We start from the raw sequence: 13,651 nt of genomic DNA, 5'->3' as shown, positions 1-13,651 counted from the left end.
CATAATTCGCTGAGTTGTTTGGGAAAGGTCAGTGGAAGTAGTCTTGATGAGGATAACCACCCCTATGATGTCTGCAAGAGAAAATTAGATGGATTTGGTTATTTTAACCCTAAAAACGAATCGCAGGAATGCAAGTTATGAAACATACCGGGCAACTCAGTGTTTGTATTTGACAAAGCCATTATTTGAACACACTGCGGAACGTAAAGAGCTCTGTCAGTATTGGAGATGGTCCCACCGTCAGTTCAAAATATTTAGTGATGTTAGTGAATCAAATAACTACAGATGAATCTGTAAGTTTGAAGAGGTTGTTGCTTCTGGTGACATCAAAACCTTTTTCAGGAGATGTTTGAACGTATTCAGACGATGGACAGTTATGAACCTTGGAGATGTGCCTAGTGAAGAGGCAGAGATATGAACAACGGTGCCAAGTTAAGTAAGGTGAGCATCTAAGAATACAAAGGGATATGCGAAGGAAACTGAGGGAACATACCCTTTCATCAAGGAGTAGCATGTCAACCCCATAAGCTTTCTCCGTTCTTGACGTTGCCTGCCTCTCAATAACGGAGACGCCTAGTAACCGGCTGAAGAACACGGACGATGTTAAAATCGGAAAAGATTATCGGAGAGGTAACCATTGTCGCAATCAAAGTTTGCAACAAAACAATCACATGCATATGATGAAGCAGTGAGATTTGGAGAGGGCTTCACGACTTATTTATAGTATCAGGATTTAGGGATTATCAAATCGGTGGTGGAGAGGGGTCTTTGACGTAGACGTAGTGGGTTAAATGACCTGAGGAAGTTAATGTAATCACTTTAAGTCTGATTCAATTAAAACCAGTAACGTTCGCAAGAGGAACACTCATCGGCACAGTAAAATTGAGCAACCGAGAAGACGAAGACTTAGAGAACATAGGTGGGCCCTTAATGGGTTGCGCATAAAGTGTCGTATTATTTTAGTCGTGATTGGTTTAATGTGTTTTAATGGGCGACAATTAAAATCTCGTCAACGAATTAGAAAATCTCAAAGGAGATGCCACGTAGCTTGAAATGCACCATGCTAGATGGTGACGTGGAAGAATGAGGAAAGAGACAACTCTCCTTTATTGTATAAGATATTCTATGCAAATCTAAATACTCTTTTTAGCCAAAAATAAAATAAAATAAATTCTAAATACACTTGAACTCCGTTACTTAACAGATATACGTACTCAAATTAAGACATTCAACTATACGTCAATTCATTCTACAAACTCACTGCTTTTAGATGTTACCACCAGCAAAACCACCGTCATTAACTGTATCCTTTGTGTTTTTCAAAAAAAAAACCATTGGGAACCTTCAATGACTTTATTTCGAGAAGAGCAAAATATCCTTTTGACTTTTAATTTTCGTTCTATAAATATGAACGTACCACAACAGTTTGAACAGTGGTCTGTCACTAGCGCGTAGTTTTACTTGTTAAGCGATCTCCAATGACTTTTATTTGTTCTAATGGTATTTTATTTTTAAAATAAAAAAATAATTTGATGAACAAAAAAAACAAGTTATTCTATATTTGAAGTAAAATTATTTTCCACTCTATTATAAAATGGGAAATAAAATACTATTGAAGTATTTTTACTCTAACTCTATTTAACATTGAAAAATAGAGTGGTGTTGGGATACCCTTATTAATCCTCGCTTTTTACTATTTGAAAAACTTTAATTTTCTTTGCTTTTCTTGCTACTTATTTTTATTTTAACTTAAAATTATTTATGAAGCCCTTTTTCAAAAAAAAAAAAAAAATTATTTATGAAACAGGATTGAACATGGACCATCAAAATAACTCAATCCCGGCAGCGATCGGCAACCTCATTGCCTGCGACGACAAGAACAAGAGTAACTTGGAGAAGCAACAACCATGCATGGCTCGTGAACAAGACCAATACATGCCAATCGCTAACGTCATAAGGATCATGCGTCGGACGTTACCGCCGCACGCCAAAATCTCTGATGACGCCAAAGAAACGATCCAAGAATGCGTCTCAGAGTACATCAGCTTCGTGACCGGTGAAGCTAACGAGCGTTGCCAACGTGAGCAACGCAAGACCATAACTGCTGAAGACATCCTTTGGGCTATGAGCAAGCTTGGGTTCGATGACTACGTTGGACCACTCAACTTGTTCATTAACCGGTACCGTGAGTTCGAGTCTGATCGTGGGTGTTCACTTAGAGGAGAGTCATCGTCGTTTAGACCGGCCTTTGGAGGAAATGGTTTTGGTTTTCACGGCCCACCTCAAGGCCCACCACACCCTGGTCATTATGGTTACGGTATGTTGGATCAGTCTATGGTTATGGGTGGGGGTCGGTACTACCAAAACGGATCGGGTCAAGATGGATCCGATGGTTGTGGTGGATCTTCGTCTTCTATGAATGGAATGCCGGTTTTTGACCAGTATGGTCAGTATAAGTGAAGATAACAATTTCATTATTTTCTGCATGCATGTCTGTTTATTGAATAATTATGTCTTACCAAACATTTCTATTTGTTGCGTCCTGAAATAAAATGTTGATTTTCAAACTTCTATGTCGACATTTTTTGTGAATTAATTTATAAATGCAAACGAAGAGTTCAATTGGCAAGACATAAAAGATTCGTTAGGATATTTTTTACAAATTAAAACAGATATGAATGAAGCTAACCAGTGTTTTCCCGGTTCAGCGGTAAACCGGTATTTCATAAACCAGACTCTTTGTCCTGTCGTTCGTCACCATCTTTACGGTCATTATAAACCATGGATCACGGTCAAATTTAACAATGGGTTGGTTAGATAAATCCAAGCAGCCACGCTCAGAAGAAGTTAAAAAGAAAGGAACCCACACACACTCTATATAACTTTCTGTTGACTATCATCATTTTTCTTGTTTTCTCTCTGCAAGATTCGATACCAATGGAAGAACGTCAAGAGCTTCGTCGTTTGATCCCTCGTCAACTCGTTGCAACCGTGCTCGGCCTTTACACAATCTACAACGAAGGAGAATCTGGTTTCGACCTCTCACCAGATCCAAACACTGCATGGGGGAGGCGTTTTGTTGGCTTGTGCATCGGGGTCCAACACGTTAGCTCGTATGTTTTTTATGATGGTCATCTTCAGATTCACTGTAACGCCGGTGGTGCTGGAACACCTGCGGAGAACAAGAGAGTCGTGTGATGTCAACCTTGTGCTCGGTTCTATCTTGCTCTTGATCTCGCTCGCTTTCTCCGCTTATCTTCGCTGAGTGTGAGTACTTTTCTACGTCATCATGAGAATCTTTTCTCTATGGAACTACGTCGTTTAATGCAGCATCATCAAAGATTACAAACTACTCAAACTCTCTTCTTTTTTTACGTTTCTTGGCACTTTCTTGTTATTTCTTTGGTTGACACTACAAGAAAACAGCAGTATTCTGACGGACATTTCGACGGAAAATAAAATCCTCGGAATACCCCGAGGAATTTCCTCGGAATATACCGACGGAATTCCGAGGAAATATTAATCCGTCGGAATATTCTTATGGAATACCGAGGAAAAATGTATTCTTCGGAAAAAACCGATGAATTCCGAGGATATATCATAGCCGTTGGGGGATTTTAAAAATTCCGAGGAAATTCCGAGGAACTAGCCGTTGGCGTCAGAATTCCGTCGGAATTTCCTCGGACTGTGGGCAGGATTTCAACTATAAATACAAGCACCCCTCTTCCTCTTCATTCACTCCATATCTCCATCCTCCCTCTTACTCTCTTTACACACGAATTTGATTCATAAAAAACATGTATTCTTCAAATTATTTTCGTTCTTGGATCGATCGACCTCATTTGGATCCGAACACGAGATTGCTTACGGAAGAATACCAACGAGGTATAACCGAATTCATGGGGTTAGTTCACCGACAACCGGAAGCAAAAACAGGTATGTTAAGATGTCCTTGCTCTAATTGTAAAAATAGAAAGGTTATTAAAGAGTGAGATGTTTGGACTCATCTATATTTGAGTGGGTTTACACGAAGTTACAAAATTTGGTATCATCATGGGGAAACTGATTATGAACATGGTAGTACTAGCGAACCTCAGCCAGCGGTTAGATTAGAAGAACCAATTAGAACAGATGTAGATTATGGTGTAGGTACTGAGCAGATGGTAAATGATCATTTTATAGGGGAAGATTTACCCAATGCACAAGCTAGGAGATTTTATGATATGTTGGATGCTGGAAAGCAACCATTGTACGAAGGTTACAGAGATGGTCATTCAGCTTTATCATCTGCTACAAGATTGATGGGCATTAAAACAAATTATAATTTGGCTGAAGACTGTGTGGATGCGATTGCTGATTTTGTAAAAGGTATTCTACCCGAGGATAATGTAGCTCCTGGTTCATACTACGAGGTTCAGAAACTCGTAGCTGGTCTTGGTTTATCGTATCAGGTAATAGATGTATGAAGCGACAACTGCATGATTTATTGGAGGGCGGATGAACAGCGGGTTACATGCAAATTTTGTGGAAAGCCTCGTTATAAAGATACGAGTGGAAGAGTTCCAGTGCCATATAAAAGGATGTGGTATTTGCCTTTGACGGAAAGGTTGCAGAGGTTGTATCTGTCTGAACGCACAGCGCAACCAATGAGATGGCATGCAGAGCACTCAACAGATGGTGAGATCAGACATCTTTCAGATGCAAAAGCGTGGAAGCATTTCCAATCAAAGTATCCCGACTTTGCGTATGAGAGAAGAAATGTCTACCTTGGATTATGTACTGATGGTTTCAGCCCGTTTGACAAGAGTGGAAGACAATATTCTCTATGGCCCGTCATTCTTACACCATACAACCTACCCCCAAACTTGTGCTTGCGACGAGAGTTTTTGTTTCTCTCGATTCTCGTTCCCGGACGAGAGCATCCTAAGAGATCACTTGATGTGTTTCTTCAGCCACTAATATATGAGTTGCAACAACTATGGGCTCAAGGTGCTGAAACATACGATGTTTCGTGTAAAGAAAACTTTCAAATGTGGGCAGTATAATGTGGACAATAAGTGATTTTCCACCATATAGTATGTTGTCAAGATAACACTGATGCTTTCCAACTAAAACACAGAAGGAAAACGTGTTGGTTTGACTGTCACAGGAGATTCCTACCACCTGATCATCCATATCGTAGGAGTAGGAATTTGTTTACGAAGAACAAGAGGGTGTTTGACAGTCCACCTCCGGAAATTTGTGGGAAAGATTTGAAGACACAACTAAGAGATTTTGGTGCAGAAAGGATGCCAGACGTCGGTGGACATGAGCGTTTTCCGGTAGATGCTGTTGGAGACCTACATAACTGGCACAAAAAAAGTATTTTCTGGGATCTGCCATACTGGGAGGATCATCTGCTAAGGCATAATTTAGATGTCATGCATATTGAGAAGAACTTTTTTGACAATCTCATGAACACGATCCTTAATGTTCAAGGTAAAACAAATGATAATTTGAAGTCAAGACTGGATTTGGTCGATATATGTGCTCGTTCAGAACTTCATGTTGATGAGAATGGTAGGGCTCCTTTTCCCATATACCGACTTGATGTAGAGGGAAAAGATTCATTCTTTGATTGGATTTCAAACGATGTGGAATTTCCAGACGGTTACGCATCTAATTTGCGTAACTGTATCGACAGAAAGGAAGGAAAGTTTACTGGCTTTAAAAGCCACGATTGCCATGTAATGATGCAGAGCCTCCTTCCGTTTGCCTTCAAGGAACTATTACCACAAAATGTTCATGAAGCAATTGCAGGGATAAGTGGTTTCTTCCGCGATTTATGCACGAGATCAGTGACTCTTGAAGGTATTGAAAATTTGAAGACTAACATAGCCGTGATTCAGTGCAACCTTGAGAAGATATTTCCTCCCTCATTTTTTGATGTTATGGAGCATCTTGTTATTCACCTGGCAAGAGAATTGGAACTTGGTGGTCCTGTGCAGTATAGATGGATGTATTTGTATGAGCGGTACATGTTCCATTTGAAGAAGATGGTGAAAAATTTAAGTAGGGTGGAAGGTTCTATAGTCGCACAGATGATCAATGAAGAAACTTCAAACTTTGTCGAGTACTACTTTCCAGCAGAAGTTCAGACCAAAAACAGAAGACCTGCTCGGCATGATGATAGAGGCGAACAGGCAACATATCATGTTACGGTTCCAGACATTTTCACAGACGTTGGACGACTTAGCGGAAAACCAAAGGACCGTCGACTTACTGAGCAGGAACGCAGTAATTTGCAAACATATTTGCTCACCAACTGCGAAGATGTTCTTCAATATGAGAGGTAAATAAATTAGCTTACAAATTTTTATTTTAACAAGTTGAAATTTAAATCTTAATTAATTACATTATTGTCATCATATGTACAGGATTTTCATGGCAGAAAAGCGGTTCGAATATAGATACGCCACAGAGGACGAGCTAGAAGAAATGAAGCAGAGAGAATTTTCTGGATGGATGTTTACTTATGTGAGTGCTTTAAACAAATTAAAATATCATTTATCACATATTTATACGAATTCACATTTATTGATATAACATATATATGTGCTATTAATATAGGTGTCTGCTGGTTTGGCCAGAGGTGAAATATTTGACGATTGGATACGCGAGATGGTCGTTGGACCAAAATTTGTTGTGAAGTCATATCCGAGATTTTGTACTCGAGGATATGCATTCACAACTCAGAAGAGGAGACGTTCGAGTACGACTTATGATGCTGGCGTTTGTTCTGCATCAGGAGATGATGTATACTACCGACACATACGTGAGATTTTGGAAATCAAGTATTTGGGCATGGTTGGATTGCGCTGTACTGTTTTCTATTGTGATTGGCACGACAACACTCTAGATCGAGGTGTGAGAACAGATGCATTGGTGTTACATCAGTAAATTCGAGGCGAAAGCTGCAATATTATGATCCTTTCATTCTTGCTTCTCAGGCCGATCAGGTAATTAAATGTTAATTATTTAGAATGATTCATCATCATGTGTATTAATTTATAATTTTACTAATAATTTTTTTAAATGTTACATGTTTGCTATATCAAGTACCCCCGGGTAAGGAACAGAGATGATCCATGGGTTACTGTTACAAGACTCAACCCGAGAGGCCGAGTTCAGGGAAGTTCTGAGCTGGAAGACCCACTACAACCAAACACATCCGACAACTTTTTTGTAATTATTAAACTATTTTTTATAATTATTAAAACTATTTTTTGTAATTATTAAACTATTTTTTATTTATTAAAACTTTTTTTTGTTTATTAGAACTATTTTTATATATTTATTAAACATTTTTAATATCTATAAAACTTTTTTGTGATTAAAACTATTATTTGGGATTTTTTTTAAAAAAAAATTAATTTATATATTTCTATATTTATTAAATATTTTTTTTTAATTTACAGGTCGCATGATGATCAGACCCGGCCTCGACAGCGTCGTGGTCGTGGTGGTACGGGGAGCCAGTTTCGGGATTCCAGCCATTTTCAGGATTCCCCTTCGCCCCACAGCTCCTACCATACATCTCCCTCTGCTGCACCCGCTCCTGCTCCTCTCGCTCCCGCTGCTGCACCCGCTCCTGCTCCTCCGGGTCCTCCGGGCGTGATGAGTGTTGCGGAGTTGGTTCGACAGCCCGGTCGTGACCATCTTCCTTATCTCACTCCGTATCCACATGGACGGGGTCAAACATGGTAATTAAACATATTTTTTTTTCATTAAAATTTGATTCATTATTAAGCGTTTGTTCTTTTTATTTGGTTCAACCGATCCGGGAACGGGATCAGCGCATGGATCAACCGTATGATGTACTCGGCCCTCGACAAGGGACATCCGACTTTCACTGACTTTCCTACCGACAAGCAGCATCTGTGGTTTCGTCAGTTTGCGGTAAGTATTCTAATTTTTTACTTATATTTTTAATCTTTAATATAAATTTTCTACTAATTGTGTTTTTTTTTCAGCAAGAATTCAACTGGAATTCCGATGAGACGCTCTTTATCTATCACCACTTCGTCCATAAAGTTATGGACAACTATGGGAAGCAGATCCACGAGTGGAAGAAGAAGTGGGAAATCAATAAGGTTCGATTTAATTTATTAAACAATTTTTTTTTAATTTATTAAACTATTTTTTAATTTATTAAACTATTTTCTTTTTTTTTTTATTAAAAGGTCCCAAAGTCGATAAACAACACGGTCTGGACGGAGTTGCGTGCGCATTCGGATAAGGAAGAGACGAAAGAAACTTCTTCCACCAACTCCACCAACCGCATGAGCGACCGTTAGGATTTATGATTTAATGTTTTGCTGACTACGTTAAAAATATTTTTTTTGTAATTACTATTATTTTTTATTTATTTTTTTTACCTTTTAATTTTAAAAATATAATATAATTTGACAATATTTTGTTTCCTTTTTCAAAAGATATCGAATATGAAATAACACAATCCTATTGGTTGGTGAACATAGAGGTTCACCCTAGGGGTGTAACCCGAGAATAAGTCGTAAATAAAATGTTGGTTCAAGTATCACACCTTGTGTAGCTTATCTATATTATTATTTGAGAAGTGAATTTGCTGATTTGTCATATTTTCCATAATTTTAGGTAATTTTTTTATTTGTCATGTTTTTATTAGGTTTTAGCTAAATCATTGATTTATTATTAGTTTTTAGCTGAGTCACTAATTTATTAATTTTAAAAAATACCCTTAATGAACCTTATATATAATTAAAACAAATTTCATTTTAATACTATTAAATTTATATGCTATATTAAATATTTAGTAACTTTTTCTTTTATGTCATATTTTTATTAGGTTTTAGACTTTTAGCTAAGTTATTGATTTATTATTAGTTTCTAATTGATTCACTAATTTATTAATTTAAACAATACACTTAACGAATTTTATTTTAATAATTTAAATTTATATGTTATATTAAATATTAAACAATTGATTATAAAATAATATAATAAAATTATCAAAAACATATTAAAAAAATAAGATAATTTTATATATCTTGTGTTGCTATCTGAAAAAAATATTTTTTATTATAAAAGTTAAAAAAAAAATAAGATACAAAACAATTTATAATTAAATATTACTCAAGCAAAAAATTTATATAAAGATATTTTCTAAACTATTTATAAGAGATGAGTATTTTAAAATAATTAACACAATAATAAGTATATATTTTGATGAAAAATATTTGACATATATATAAATACTTTGATATTTGATTTAAAAGTTTGAAAATATAAATAATAATTTATTATACTGATTTTAGATTAATAAGACATAAACTAATAAGTATTCATAAAAAGATTATGCCCGCATGTGCGGACAAAACACCTAGTCCTTTTTTAAGTTTCAAGTCATCCTTTTATTGGTCCCTCACCAATTCTATCATAAGCGATGGAGTTGCCCTAAGATTATGAATAAAAGGATGACTTGAAAAACACTTGTGACCCTCACTGACCCTCACAGGCCACGGTACGTGATTAAAATTTTAACCATGGCAATATGTTAACAAACCCCATATATGTTTATCACCTTTTTTTTACTGCAAAGTGCGACAAGGCAAGAGCGTCTACATATCTCGTTTCCGTTCCATAGTTACATAACATACATACATATATAATTAATCATTATAATATAGTTGAGAGGATTTTATGTAACATGTTACATGAGACCACAAACCGGCGGTCAACAACTAATAAATGAAGTAATGAACCAAGGAATATATATATAACCGTTGTCTCACAGGACCATTCACGGTCACGAAAGTAGTCTCTGGTTGTTAGTTCTTAGTCTTACTAGTCTAACTAACTTACGCCGTTAAGGAAAATGCCAAATTCGTTATTGTGAACCATTGTACTAGTGTTTCAAAGAAAAGGTGTTTCAAAAAAAGAAAGAACCATTGAGATAAGCCCTTCATGCTCTGCTGATAAAACCCCCTCCCTTCCCCTTCCTTTTTAACGGATCTTTAAGTTTCCTTTTCTCAAAAAGACCAATGGATGGAGGAGTTCTTGAGAGATGCGCCGAGTAACCGACCGTTTTTTTTTCTTAAAGTATAAACTATTTTTTTACAAGTATAAACTATTAGAACAATGACTATTGATGAATGAGACGTACTTGTTACGAATTTGGGCCATAATTATTGAAACAATGAGCCAGATTATGATAGATTGGTGATGGACCAATAAAAGGATGACTTGGGCTATTACTGGCGGGGACTTCGTACACGCGGTGCAGTCTTTTTTTGTTAAAAGTTTTCTCCCGGAAGGGATCAACTCTACAATCTTGGCTCTCATTCCCAAAAAAAACGATGCATTTTATATGAAGGATTACCACCATATCTCGTGTTACAACGTGATTTACAAGGTCATATTTAAGATTCTGGCAAACCGCTTGGAAAGATTACTACTTTCTTTCATCTCCTTGAATCAGTCAGCGTTTTTCCAAGATAGACTTCTTACGGAGAATGTCCTTCAGGCTTCGGAACTAGTCAAGAGCTATCATAAAACCTTTGTTTCAGCTATATGTGCAGTGAAGATTGACATCTTCAAAGCCTTTGATTCTGTCTAGTGGTCTTTTCTGATATTTGTCCTTGAAGCAATGCATCTGCCAGAGAGATTCATTATGTGGATTAAAAATTGTATTGAGCTTGCATCGTTTTCTATTCAGATAAATGGTGAACTAGGAGGATATTTTAACAGCAAAAGAGGGCTTCGACAAGGTTGCTCGCTCTCTCCATATCTTTTTGTGATATGTATGCAAGTGCTGTCTAAGCTCCTGGATAAAGCAGCATTCGAGAATCGCATGGGATATCACCCTTATTTCCAGGATTTACATCTCACCCACATTTGTTTTGCTGATGATGTTCTGGTGTTCTCGAATGGAAAGAAGCGGTCCATTGAAGGTATTTTAGAAGTCTTTCAGGAGCTTACCAAAATGTTAGGTTTGAACATTAGTCTGGAGAAGTCAACATTGTTTCTGGCTGGTGTGAAGGAGGATGATAGTATAGCAATTCTTGAACAATTCCCCTTCGAAGATGGTGCTCTGCCGGTTAGATATTTGGGGCTCCCTTTGATGTCCAAGAAAATGTCTGTTGATGATTATGGTCCCTTGATTTTGAGAATTAAATCAAAGATAAGTTCATGAACTGAGCGTCATCTCTCCTTTGCGGGCCGCCTGCAACTGATTGGTTCAGTACTCTACAGTCTAGCAAACTTATGGATGTCTGCTTTTCGCTTGCCAAATCAGTGCATCCAAGAGATTAATAGTCTTTGCTCCAAATCAGTGCCAAATCAACGCAAGCAGTTTACTAAAGTGGAGATCAATAATGGCTCTACGACATCTTTCTGGTATGATGATTGGTCTCAGTTGGGCGTGCTGATCAATCTAACAGGAGAGAGGAGCTGCATTGATCTTGGAATTCCTCTAAACGCAACAGTTGAGAGAGCAGCTCAATCATATAGACGACGCAGGCACATAGTTTTTGTTTTTATGCAAATAGAACATGAGATTCTTCGTCTCCGAAATCAAGGGCATAATCAGGAGGATGATGTCTGTCAATGGAGAAGGGAGAATGATGAGTTTCGTCCAGGCTTCAGTTCTTCACAAAAGTGGAATATAATCAGATCTCATTTGCCAAAAACGCCATGGTTCAAGGGGATTTGGTTTCCAGGGGAAACTCCTAAATACTCTTTTCTCACTTGGCTTGCAGCTCACAACAGGCTATCAACAGGGGATATGATCCTTAGGTGGAATCCCCAAGTTGTGTCTACTTGCTGGCTTTGCAATTCTGTTACTGAATCGCGAGACCACTTATTCTTTGAATGCTCTTTTCTGGTGAAGTTTGGAGGGGAACGGTCATGGGTTTAGATGGTTTCGGTGTATCAGATCAATGGGCGTCTCTGATGCAAGCTCTTGTCAGTGGTAAGAGCATCTCCAACCCCACTGTATATGGAGTAATGCATTTTTTGTTTGTTCACAGCTGCATAATCCACTCCATTTTTCAGTAAATTTTGCAGTAGGGTTGGAAATGCTCTTACAAGATAGAACCTCAACTTTTCTGTTTCGCTATTGTTTTCAAGTTGTAGCTTATGCCATATGGTATGAGAGAAATACTCGTCGCGTGGAGAGCCTCCTCAAACTGTTGGCCGACTCATCATACGTTTGGATAAGCAAATTCGAAACATAATATTTTCCTTGAGAAGGAAGCCGATAAGCAAATATGAGAAGGCCATGGAGTTGTGGTTTGGAAGCAGATGATTCTTTCAAATTCTTCTCTAAAGTAAATATAGTTTGCACTTTACTTTGTCAACAAAAGAAAGCATAGTTTGTACAAATGTGTTTTGAAGTGAATAAAATTTAAAATTCTTTCAAAAAGAAAAAATGATGACTCGGAAGTAAAAAAAAGAAACTGGACAAAGTTTTCAACCCGGTAAACAATTTGATTAAACCAAATGATCGATTTCCGGTTAAGCAGTGAACCGATATTTCATAAAACCATTTATACGGTGACCAAGAGGTCCATTCGTCCTTCCGTCCAGCCTGTCTGGTCATCACCTCTCGCTTTGAAACTTTATCCGAGTCGTTACGGTTATTGTAAACCATGACACACGGTCAAATTTTACCATGGCTAAGTTAAATAAACCCACGTAGCCACCACGCTCATAAACCCCTCACTCTTTAAACGTACTACGAAGACCCAACCCACGCACCAAGTTTATAATCTTCCTTTTCTTGTTCTCTCTCTATCTCTATACCAATGGATGAATGATACACTAAAAATGAATCTTTGCTACTGTCAAGTTAACAGTGGTAATTGTAATATTTGAGATTCAATCCAGAGGACCAGTTTACTCTTTACTCTTATGAGTTCAATATTAAGCTGGGAAACAAGTAGGGTTTTAAAATCAATGGCGACGCAAGTAACTAGAATACCTAGAGATTCAAATTCGATTTAAATGAAAGCCGGCTTAGGGTTGTTCATCGGGTGTCAATGTGGAACCAAACAACTATTCAAGTGCAATGAGGTGCAGTATAGAACTCGGATCACTCAGCTAGAACAATCCACTATCGTGGCCTTGTTTCCTTTGCTGATCGGATCACTCAGCTAGAACAATCCAATATATGTCAATTTATCTCCTAAGCGGTTAGCTAGGTGATTAAACTTGAGATCGAACATTAAGTGATCAATTCAATGCAAGCAGTAAGAACAATATGAATGAAGAACAATTAAAATCACTTATTTTCGTTTAGCTCATGCGATTGACACCCTAAAACCCTAAGCAAGCTTAGTCGACTACTCAATCATAAAGCAAAGTGATACATACATGATTTCTGAATAATACTGCATATAAAATAAACTAGAAAGACAAGGGTTCATGATGATCTTCTCGTGAAAATGAGAGATGAAGCCTTCTCCCTTACAAGTTGCTAAATCGCCAAAATAGTTCTAGGTTTCTTGCCAAACTAGCGTAGTCAAAAAGAAATGATAGGATAGGCTTTTTATATGGAGGCGCCGGTGGTAAAGAGAGAAGAGATGGAATCTAGGGCAAACTTCCGAAATCTTGGAAGTTTCCTTAGCGATCG

The 13,651-nt window shown here is 37.4% G+C and overlaps 1 protein-coding gene across 1 annotated transcript; it reads left to right on the top strand.

Annotated features, from left to right (window-relative positions):
• The first annotated feature begins 1,815 nt into the window (after nucleotides 1-1,815).
• On the top strand, nucleotides 1,816-2,460 carry LOC125575342 (nuclear transcription factor Y subunit B-9-like). The gene has a single exon (XM_048757237.1). It carries the CDS (start codon nucleotides 1,816-1,818, stop codon nucleotides 2,458-2,460), a length of 645 nt encoding a protein of 214 aa, XP_048613194.1.
• Nucleotides 2,461-13,651: the final 11,191 nt, after the last annotated feature.

This window comes from Brassica napus, chromosome C5, assembly GCF_020379485.1.
Source record: "Brassica napus cultivar Da-Ae chromosome C5, Da-Ae, whole genome shotgun sequence".
NCBI classification, from domain to species: Eukaryota; Viridiplantae; Streptophyta; class Magnoliopsida; order Brassicales; family Brassicaceae; genus Brassica; species Brassica napus.
This window is presented reverse-complemented; position numbering and strand designations above follow the sequence as displayed.

Excerpts from the sequence above, each read along its gene's own strand:
- LOC125575342 (XM_048757237.1), top strand. The coding sequence starts at position 1,816 with ATGGACCATCAAAATAACTCAATCCCGGCAGCGATCGGCAACCTCATT.